At 39.9% G+C, this 10908-nt stretch overlaps 1 protein-coding gene across 1 annotated transcript; it reads left to right on the top strand.

The window, feature by feature from the left end:
• The first annotated feature begins 7906 nt into the window (after nt 1-7906).
• On the top strand, nt 7907-10436 carry Smp_002410 (14-3-3 epsilon 2). Its single transcript, XM_018791529.1, has 4 exons — nt 7907-8006; nt 9517-9823; nt 9862-10196; nt 10232-10436. Exons 1-4 carry the CDS (start codon nt 7940-7942, stop codon nt 10270-10272), a joined length of 750 nt encoding a protein of 249 aa, XP_018645303.1. The 5' UTR covers nt 7907-7939; the 3' UTR covers nt 10273-10436.
• Nucleotides 10437-10908: the final 472 nt, after the last annotated feature.

Below are 10908 nucleotides of genomic sequence, written 5' to 3'. Positions count from 1 at the left end.
CCACACCGAGTCCTTCAATTTGTTTAGTTCAGGTATATCACATAATAGTGAGTTTAGGGCAGAGTGAGCGTAAATAAGGCACCCTATGCCACGTTTTTTCGACCTATCACTTCCATATAGGAAATAGTTATCAAGAGATATACTGAGGTCCGAAATATTACTTTTAGTCCATGCTTCAGATATCATTGTAAGCGATGGTTGATAAATGGATACAAACAGGGCTAAATCTATCTTTATATTGCAGATCGACCTAGAGTTGATATGACTCATATTAAACAAATGGCCTACTAAGTTGAAATGAGTGAGAGTATCCAGACTAAAGTTGTAATAAGCCTCGCGGGTGTGAAATGGGTTTGAAGTGAGAGGTTGAATATTCTTCGATAGCTCTGCATTTTGATAGCTAGAGTTGGTGGGGATGTATCAATTGGGCTAGTGAAGTTGCTTGGGGAGTTTACCCAGGAGGAAAAGGCGGGAGTACTCTCTGATGGGAACTGTACGGGGAAAGTGAGTTTATGTTCCGCATGTGGTTTGAAATGACTTGGGCTATATGCTTCATCAGGGGTGCCACTGGGGGCCGTATTCCAAAAAAAATCCGGTACTGGTTGACTGTAAAATGTACTATTATCTGCCAAATAGTTTTTATGGTTTAACTCGCAGCCTCTGTTATAGCTGTTTACGTTAGTGTGAGCATTATGCACGTAACCGAAAATAGTTACGACTGTTATTATACATGGAAGCCGCTTTTATTTGGCGTGTTGGTAGTGAAGGGCGTGGAAATGTTTCTTTCTGAGAGTAATCACAATTGTAATCCTGAGGGATGTAGATTAGGTGTTGGGTGAGGAACCAATAATTACAATGCTCAATTATGGTTTTAGCCTTTCGAGGGTGAGTGGACTGATCAGTACTCTATGAAAGATCCAATTGGAGGTTTTGTGTGTGAAAATCCCTCCACGCATACATTTGTGACTTGTTCTTATTGGTTTCTTTATTTGTATATTTTGCTAGTCCTTTTGATACCATTTGAGATGGTAATATTTCATTTCATTATAGTTTTCCCATTTTTTTCGCCTTGACTGTGTTTCTATGCTTCTTCCTGAACTGTATTTATGTTGTTTTAGTTGATACTTAATCTTGGTGACAGCCATAGTGATTGTTCCCCCTTTGATTGTGTTGCTTGAGTTGACTGGGATTGTTCATTTTGATTGTAAATTGAAGCACTTTTCCAGAATTGGAAACACTGTGTTATAAAGCAACAAACCATTATCTTTTGAACGGACTCTTACTTAATCTGTCCAGAAAGGATAGAATAACTCTTATCTTTTGATCGATTATTAAGGGAACAGTTATTGGTTGAATAAATGAGCGGTAATATTTGTTTAGAACCGTATTTTCCCAATCACCTTGTTTTGATTTCAAAGGGGTGATAACGCGTGATTAATCTATTCACACTGTTATTCTTCAGCCAAACTTTAAATTGGGTTTTACACTGGTAGTTTTTGTTAGTGTGCGTGTGAAAAAGTTTGTTGTGCTCAAGCCAACCACCCAATTCGCCAATTGGAGGTGTTGATGGCAACTTACACGATATCAGCGGGTAGAACCTATCCACTGTTGTTGGGATACTCACAGGACAGTTTGTTTCAGTCTTACTTGTTTCCCTATTCGCTATCGTGAATTTTGTCTCCCCAAACTTGTTTGTCAGAGCTGAAGAGTTTCGTTGCCTCTGTCAGATGAACTTAGGTTCATTCGAGTCATCTTGTAGAGTATCTTTATTGGGACTAATTTTCAAGTGAATACATTTAGTTTGATGTGTGTCGTCGTACGACTCACACTTTAGTACTTTATTGAGCGACCAGCCTGGATAAGAGATGTCGTTATCCTTCTTAGTGACAGTTGGATTCCGTATCTTATCCAAAATTTTCTGATCTACAGACTCATCCAGATCTGCGGATTGACCTGCCATTTGTGGAATGACATCACGCTTATTGTTCATGCGCTTTATATTATTCACTTTGTTACAAACTGTCTTTAGCCGGTTATTTACTATAACACTATCATACGATTCTATCACTTCACGTCTTTTTATACGACGTTGACAGGGCGTTAGGTCAGGAGTGACTTTCATGCTTTTGTATGGAATTAATGAGCTAATATCTTTGCTGGAACCAATAAACTGTTTAACATCGTTACAACAGCTAAACATAAACAGGAGTGGGCAAGTCAATCTGTTCGACTTTTTTCAAAGGTGGATGACTTGGCAGTTGGCGTTCAGCATGCCTCATGCTTCAAGGTATATATATCCCTTAACTTATTTGGGTGCGTGCGATCAGGAAGATTGTAAACAATTGCATTTTGGGAAGACATCACTCTTTTCGTCACTTCTTCAGCCATAAACTCTGAAATACACTCAGCTTTGGTGAGTTGTTCGAGATATTTATCAGTAATAATACCCCATATGTGTGTGAGGAGTGCTGATTGGTTAAGTCGACGGTTAATTCCGGCTAGAGAGTTTTGTAACTGACGTATGTCAGTTCTATATCGATCAGTATTTCCGTGAGTGTGACACAAACAGTTAGACTCCTTGGTTTTTGGTATTTTGGATATAGGTCTTAGTAAAGCATGCTGTCTGGTGGACTGTGTTGACTTTTTGATGCACGTGGGTATTTCGCCTTTTGTGTCAGCTAGTTTTACCGTTTGCATACTGAACAAAGAGATAGAGGGGTTGTTACATGGAGAATCGGGTGGTGATAGTGTTATTTGTGGATAAGACGCACAGGGTTCAGAAGATAAAGGATTATCATTGTCAGAAACTAAGTCGTCAGTCATAGGGGTTACGGACTTTGACCTTTTAATAGGCTTGGAGGTTGGTGAAATTTTCTTTTACTAGAGTTACTTGCCGCAATTTGAAGCTGGGCGAGTAAAGAGCTTGTCTAACTGAAATATAATATATCTGAGTATATAGTTATCATTACTTAATAACCGGGTTAATACTCGGATCAGAGACCGTGAGTATATAACGTATGTCAGATGTAAAGTGTTCAGTTATAAGGTAGGAGATTACCGGTCGGTAGAATATCTATATTTCAATTAGTATAATCCAAAGGTAAAGACGCGTCAATGTCTGTTGCTGGGGCCTTATAAAAGATGTGTAGAAAACGAGGTCCACGTTATGTATGTATTAACTAGTAAGTGTCCGTCAAAATAACGCCGCCTGTGGCTGCTCCGGGGGCTACTGCCGGTCCCAAGCCCAAGTGAAGGATCAGGGTTGGGCATGGGGTTAGAATTCTGTAGGTCACCAGGGGCACTTCTGAGGTGCCTATACTCCAATGGTTATTGGTCCAGTGATTGAAAGCGTCCCTAATAATACTTGAGTTTGAGTTCAGGATCTGACTTTGTGGCTCGCCACTAGATATGTCCCAATGTGTCCATATTTTTTTGAAGTTGGGGAGAAAACACTATTTTCATAGTTGAAAGCGTGAGTCCATTGAAGCCAGATCACCATGGAAAACCTGGAAGCACTTGACGGACGTTTCGTCCTATTGTGGGACTCCTCGGCAGTGCGCATTCACGATCCTGCACTCGCGAGATTCGAACCCAAGACCTACCAATCTCGAGCCAGAGCCCTTAACCGATAGACCACTGAGCCGGCATCCAACGGTGTCAATGTCTAACTTCAACTGATCCACGATGTTGAGCAACCATTCACCTATGGTCATCAGTGAGTTGATATCTCACGGCAGACGAGGAAATGAACTCCACCGGTCACCGCTTCACACTAGAACTCGAGAATTAACCTCTCGAAGTCAGTCACGAGTGAGCAGATGATGATCAGAAGGGACTGTTGTGGAGAGTTAGTATTCTCATAGTCGGGGAGAGACTGGTGGTGCCTGAGTTCGAATCCTGCGAGCAAGATCGTGGATGCGAACTGCTGAGGAGTCCCACAGTAGGACGAAACGACCGTCCAGTGCTTCCAGGTTTTCCATGGTGGTCTAGCTTAAATTGACTCACACTTTCAACTGAGAAAATACTTAATCTCCACAAAAACCTCTTCTGACAAGAAAACTTTGTTTTTATGCTCTAAATAAGGTCAAATGAAACTGTTGGACATTAGGTGGAAAGTACTTCCATTGAAATGGCCAAGAATACGCTGCAGCGCTACCGGTGAAAGGTTTTCTCGAAAGGGATTTTTATTGCTGTCAACTTAAAATTTTAGATCACAGGGTACCAACACAATTAGATCGTCTTCAGCTCAAGGTTTGCTGTATCCCGAAGAAAACTGAATGGTGTTTTTTGATGACTATTTGTGGACCAATGTTATATATATATTTCCTATTGTAACTAACCTAATCATATTCGTTTCCTCTTATCATTAGCTTTATTTTGACCTTTGAACTATTACTATACGATTCTTGAGTTATCATCAGTTTATTGATTACTATTCACAGCCACATTCGGCTAAATATTGTACAAATGTTATTTTTTATTTTATGGGTCTATGTGGTCTATTTGGTTGGTATATAAAAACCCAGTATGTTTGTGAATAATGATTCATACCACTGAGGCTGTTATTGGTGTTTTGGACTTAACTGGTTGGGCTAGGCAGATCACAGGACCCTTTAGCACTGTAGACTGCTCGTACGGTTTCGTGTGTCACTGTTCCAACCGATAATTTGCTGCTCCCTGATTGGCGGTCTTTTCAAGTCACACATTAACTAGGCATCCACTCGGCCACAAGATATAACAAGGTTCCCCTTGAAGAGAGTAGTAAGCGTAGTCCGCAACATATCTCAGATGAACTACTTTACACTTTGAAGTGTCAGAAGTAAGTCTCTTGTTATCCGATCAACTTTGAAGTCCAGTCATATCCTCCTGAAGTGGCAGACGATTATACTGGTTACAAACATCTCTCCAGAGTTTCACATCACCAGAGAAAACTAACAAGTCAAATAACACTTTCTGAGGAAGCTCCTTCATACAAACTGAGAAAGGAAGAGGTCCTAGTACTGAACTCTGATGGAGCCCATCAGGACATTCTGTAGTCTGGGAAAAAATGGGGTTTAAACTGACCTTATTAAGTCAATTAGCTAGATACGAAGTGAGTCAATCAATTAATGGTGACTTCATACACAATCATTTGAGCTTATTGATAAAGCGCATATGATTGGACCCACCAACAGTTTACTAAAAGTTAAGGAACATGACATCAACCCTCTCCTTGCTATCAGATATGGTTGTCCATCTATCCACTGTGGTCATCAGGTTGATTATACAAGTGCAACCATTCTTATAACCATTCTGTTGGGGTGAACAGAGGTTTATGTTTGGTATGTAGTCATGAAAACCATTGTATATTAATGACTTCATAATTTTTAAGGGTATTGAGAAAAGTTGTATTGGCCGGTGGCCTGAGGGTTAGCTGTGTCAACCTGTTTTAAAAGTTAGTGTACTGTAAACCAACTTCCGATTTTCTGTCACTGTACCTCATCTTGGTAAATGTGAAATCATTACACTAGACATTTTTGCCGAAATTGAAGCTGCTTCGCTCAGTCTGACAGAATCAACCCTATACAGGCAAGTAGAAATACCCTTGTTTGAATGCTGAAATCTCTGATACACCAATTCAATGGTCAGGTTTCCTTTTCAGATCCCTCTTGTGTTGCAGGTGAAGCTATCGTCACTGCAGTTTGCTTTGGATGGTTGAAATATTCGAAGATACTACTCTGCAGAAGACCAGAGGCAATACCGTCGTTGTTGGCTTGAGCATGCGGACCTAGCACCTCGGAAACTCCGGTTTTGGCACGCCGAAATAAAGCTGCTCGGCGGAATAAGCTCAACGGATTTCAGGCAAATTTGTCGATTAGCCTTACCTGACACTGAAGCCTGTCTTCTGATTTTACCTTTGAGCATTGGTTTTTTGCATGTTTGAACTACCTGTTATCACTCGTCCTCTTTTATTCCTCCCAGTAGTGTTTTTTGAGTCTTGACATTCGGAGAGTGAGAATCTTGATGATCATACGTTGCTCGTGATTTTTGGGGACCGTTTTTGAGACAGATTATCTTGTGGCACATGAGATCGGGTGCTGAAAGAAATGAACGTCCACATCAAGTTGAGGGTGAGCCTATCAGTTCACCTACTGTAGATTGACCTGTGAAGCTGACTCACCCAACCGTTTGAAATTCCAATCCCCGTTGTTAATAGGATATCTTAGCTCGGTTTCATTGATAAGATCTAAGGCTATGACAGCATGACCACTTCTACCCATAAGAGCCAAGATTGAGGGGCTCTCAATTTAGAGGTCCTCGTTTATAAATACGTAGTCTAAGAGCGACGGAGTCTGACCATTTCTCTAACGATTCGCTGACTTGACATTTTCGAATAATTCCAGATCTTCTGTGAGGTTGAGGAATCAGCTTTTGGTAAATTTGTCACCTTCAATGTATTTATGTTCAGCGAAGTTGATTTCAGGAAGATATGAGTCTCCTAGGATCAGGACACGAATGTATCCAAGACCAGTAGAGTGGGATAATTTCTCCAGAACATGGGCCTCCTGTAGATGACTCCAACTAGACACCTCGAGATGTCAGATAATCTCACTGAGCACCATAAAGATTCATCAAAACTGATAAACTCTTGAGTATTCATTTCATATGCCACAAAGCAAGATCAAGGGTACAGGGCTACTCCTCGGCCCACTCCTGTTTTCACTCGTTGAGAAACAAAGATGTGTCGCATGGTACAAGCCTCTAGCCCATCATTTGAGAATATATTCATGTTTTAGGGTTTCCTATCACATGAGAGTCATTAAAATCATTGAGTTTACGCAACTCATCCATTTCATTCGGTAAGCTCTCAGCGTTCATATATAGGCAGTTTATGCCTTGAGTTTGAGACGAGTGAGCCTCCTCGTCCTGTTTATATCAATGAGCCTTATGTGAATAAATAGGCAACCTATCTGAACTGAGTTTTCCAAGGTGATACCCCATGTCCTCTCCATGTCTTTTCCATAATCTTCACAGTCTACAAGTGGAATAATCAGCCTTAACTGGCTTTTGTGCTTGACCCTTGCATTATATGGCCTGTCCGTTTGCATTTGGAGTCCAGCTGTCAACCAACGTCTGTTTGCACAAAAGGGTTGGGGAGTGGCAGCCGCTACATGGGGGGATGGGAAGATTTTTTCCATTAGAAAGGGTCTACGGTCTCCGTTCTTCTTGACTAGTCACACTACTTGCTCAGCTATTATGTTCTTGAGCTTAAAGGACTGTTTTATGAATTTCCACTTCAGAATATCATAGTCTGTGTTGTCGGGGCCTGTGTTTTTTGAGATACCTTGCACAATAACATTTCTCTCACGAGAAAAAGTTTCGCGAGATGCTTCAGGAATGTTCCTGATGATCGCGTTTCAGATTCTCGTGCCCTTGGCTGACTGTTTGAACACTCTTAGGGGTAGATTGCACAGCCAATTCACTAAATGATTCAAATACAAAGCATAGGCTGTTCAGCATTTTTGACAGTGACACTAAACCTATTTTTATCCTGTTGACGGGGGTTCAGTCGCCTACAGAATTTCCGAAGACCACAGTTGCACTTGGAGAGCCTGCGCTGGAAGATATAAGTTTGCCGGAAGAGCCCAGAACAGATTCTTTAGATCAAAGATGGCGCTTTTGTTGCGTAAGGATACAGCAAAAGTTTGAGAAATGCAAATCACATAGGGTACTAAGAATGTCTTTCGCAAAGCGCGCTCGGATGTCAAACAACTATTCGAACAACCAGGTGTTAGATGAAGCAAGTTTTCGGGTGTACTTTTCTGTATTTTCTTGATAGTCAGGTACGTTACATTCATGAAGTAATCAAAACTATACTCTTAGCTTTGCCTCATTGTTGTTTGTTACAGTCAATCAGCGTCCTTAACACGTGCATCCGTTCAACCTTTGAGTTTTGGCCATGGATGAGTTAAGGGAAAGGAACATTGTTCTCGCAAAATTATGTGAACAAGCTGAACGATATGATGGTGAGTCAAAAGCTCTTTAAATATTTTGTTCCATATATCTGCAAACACTTTGGACAAAAGTATGTGTGTTAATTTGCTTGCACATGCCTTCTGTATGTGCAATATATATGAATGAACTTCAACAACTGGCATCAACTGTTCCCATGATGTTTTGTATATTATTTTATTACTTCTGACCCCAACCTGTATATTTCCTCCAGTCAGCATATTTTGGTTGACCCATTTCAATCTTCTAGCTGGATATCCCACTTTGTCTCCCCAAATGTCTACCTGTCCTAATAATCCAAATGTATGGTATTACAGGGAACACACATTTTGCATGTGTTCGATCATATATGCTCTTGATAGGAGTGAAACTTCCCGGTGAGCAGTGTTATTGTTAGCTGCCAAGTCCTTTAAATACTAAGGGGGGATTGGACTAGTGCTGTATAACCTACGTATTGCAATTGCCTAATAACCGGAAGTCAATATACAATGACTGTTACCTTGTGTTTCTGTCGAACTTATACGATTTGCCAGTCCGTAAAGTCAAAATGAATGCTAACCACATGAAGAAATGACAACATCTTGTGCTCGTTTTGCAGGTTGAAAACCAAACAGTCTAAAATAGATCACAAAAGCGCGAATAAACCCCAGGAAATGTATGTCCAGCGTTCTCTTTTATCGACACATTTTGCTTTTATCATATACTTAATCTTACTATGCATGACTGCTGTTGATATGCAGAACCTATTCAGACGTTTTTGGTCCGATTACTGTATGTTGACACCCAACCACAATTGAATCGGTCTAGAAAGACATTTACTACCTAACGTAATGTCCCCTTGGTTTCTGGTTTCAGAATACAGTCTCTAACGAGACTATGATTTATGAACGAACCAGGCAGATATAAGATAACAGGCCTTGTATTTTAGCGGAAAATTCATGCATCTATTTTTCAAAATAACGTTTTGGCGTTTTAGCTGGTGTCAGTTCGTGATGATAACCCTAAGTCTAGTTCCTCCCCTTAACCACCAACTGTGGATTAAAATTCGGATTCTTTGCATTGGTCTGTAACCCTTACTTAGTTCTGGTTAGCAGGCGAACATTCACGGGATATCTTTACCGTCGCTCAAAGATCGTCACCGAGTTTTTTAACCGAATCGAAATTCCTAATCATAGGAAAGATGACATTGTAATTTCATTGTACTTTCACATCATTAGTTTTTGGTTCTCAATATATTCCAATGCACTGCTCTTTTTGTCGCGCAAATCTCTTAAATGCAAGGTCATAGTAGTACGATTCGGTCTTTAGTGCCTTGGTAAGCCCACGTTATCTCGTTTCGCCACACTGATTATTCAAATGGTTTTTAGAAATTTGTTTGCATTTGTCTGAAGATCTTGGGTACAATTTGCATCAAATCCAGGCATGATATCAATTCATGGTTCACATCTGAATAATGAACTTTATGTCACGGCTTAACTTAATTGGACTAGTAATCACTATACTAATCGCGATAACCCTTTTTAGAAATGGTTAAAGCCATGATCGAAATAGCTACGAATACCGAGACTGAACTTACAGTTGAAGAACGAAACCTTCTGTCTGTTGCATACAAAAACGTCATTGGTGCCCGCCGATCATCGTGGAGAATAATAAATTCAAAGGAGAGCCAAGATGAAGCTAAGGGATCAGACGAAATACATATAACCAAGCGATTTCGAAAAGAAGTGGAAAAAGAGTTAGACGAAATATGCACGAGTATTTTGAACCTTCTGGATAACTGCCTGTTGCCAAAAGCTGTTTCAGACGAATCAAAAGTCTTCTTAAATAAAATGTTAGTATTGTTTTAGTTTCAGTGCATTTTTTGTTTAGGAGAGGCGATTACCATCGTTATAGAGCCGAGTATTCTGTTGGGAATCAAAGAAAAGATGCGGCCGAAAACAGTCTTTGTGCATATAAAAAAGCGGCAGAGGACGCTGAGAAACTTCCTGTTACTCATCCTATTCGACTAGGTCTTGCCCTAAACTTCTCAGTGTTTTATTATGAAATTCTTAATAACTCTGAACAAGCGTGCAAATGTGCAAGAGTAGCGTTTGATTCGGCTATTGCTGAACTAGATACGTTATCGGAAGAAAGTTACAAAGATTCAACAATAATTATGCAACTATTAAGGGATAATCTTACACTTTGGACCTCAAATAGTGAAGGTAAGCATTCTTTGTTGTGTAATCATTTTCTTTAGGCGAAAAGGATACTGCTTCTCCTAAGGGTGACAAAAAGTGATCACTGACTATATCTACCCACTTTCTCATCATAGTAATACTGATTGCTTCTTTCTACTCTATGGAAATCTGTAAGAAAAAAGCTTCATTTAATACTTCCAGCTGGTCGGTATTTCTATTCTGCTAAAATTGTGCAGAGGTGATCCAATATAGAACAATTTGTCTAACTTTTCTGCTGTTTTCTAATGCTTATTTGGGGTCCTACTAAGGCTTTTTAAACTTATTTTGTGTCTGGTCAACTTAATAATAATATTTTTAAACGGAATTATAAAGTTAAAGTGCGGAGCGAGTAAACGATAAATCTAAAAACGGATAGGTCTAAAAGGTGCCAAAACATTATTGCACTTTAGAATTCAATCTATCTGATAAGAAGAAATGGGTCTGTTCTTCACTGACTCGTAATTGTAGTGCATCCGATAAAAAAGTAGTTAGCATTTGTAAGAAAACTAGGTAGACCTGAAAGTTATGTTTGAAATAAAAAAACAAATGGTTGTGTACGAAGGTGGGTTGATGGTCCTACATACTTTTCCGAGACATTGATCCACTTTTATTGCCATGACATTCTCTTGTGACAACCACAAATGAATTACAGACTGACGTTCTAGTGTCTAGAATATTAGCTTCAAAAATCTTCGGG

The sequence above is a fragment of the Schistosoma mansoni genome (assembly GCF_000237925.1).
Source record: "Schistosoma mansoni, WGS project CABG00000000 data, chromosome 2 unplaced supercontig 0171, strain Puerto Rico, whole genome shotgun sequence".
In the NCBI taxonomy this organism is placed as follows: Eukaryota; Metazoa; Platyhelminthes; class Trematoda; order Strigeidida; family Schistosomatidae; genus Schistosoma; species Schistosoma mansoni.
The sequence above is the reverse complement of the archived record's forward strand: the minus strand, read 5'-3'. Positions and strand labels throughout refer to the sequence as shown.

Excerpts from the sequence above, each read along its gene's own strand:
- Smp_002410 (XM_018791529.1), top strand. The coding sequence starts at position 7,940 with ATGGATGAGTTAAGGGAAAGGAACATTGTTCTCGCAAAATTATGTGAA. Across the intron at positions 8,007-9,516 it reads ACAAGCTGAACGATATGATG|AAATGGTTAAAGCCATGATC; the intron begins GTGAGTCAAAAG and ends AACCCTTTTTAG. Across the intron at positions 10,197-10,231 it reads TTGGACCTCAAATAGTGAAG|GCGAAAAGGATACTGCTTCT; the intron begins GTAAGCATTCTT and ends CATTTTCTTTAG.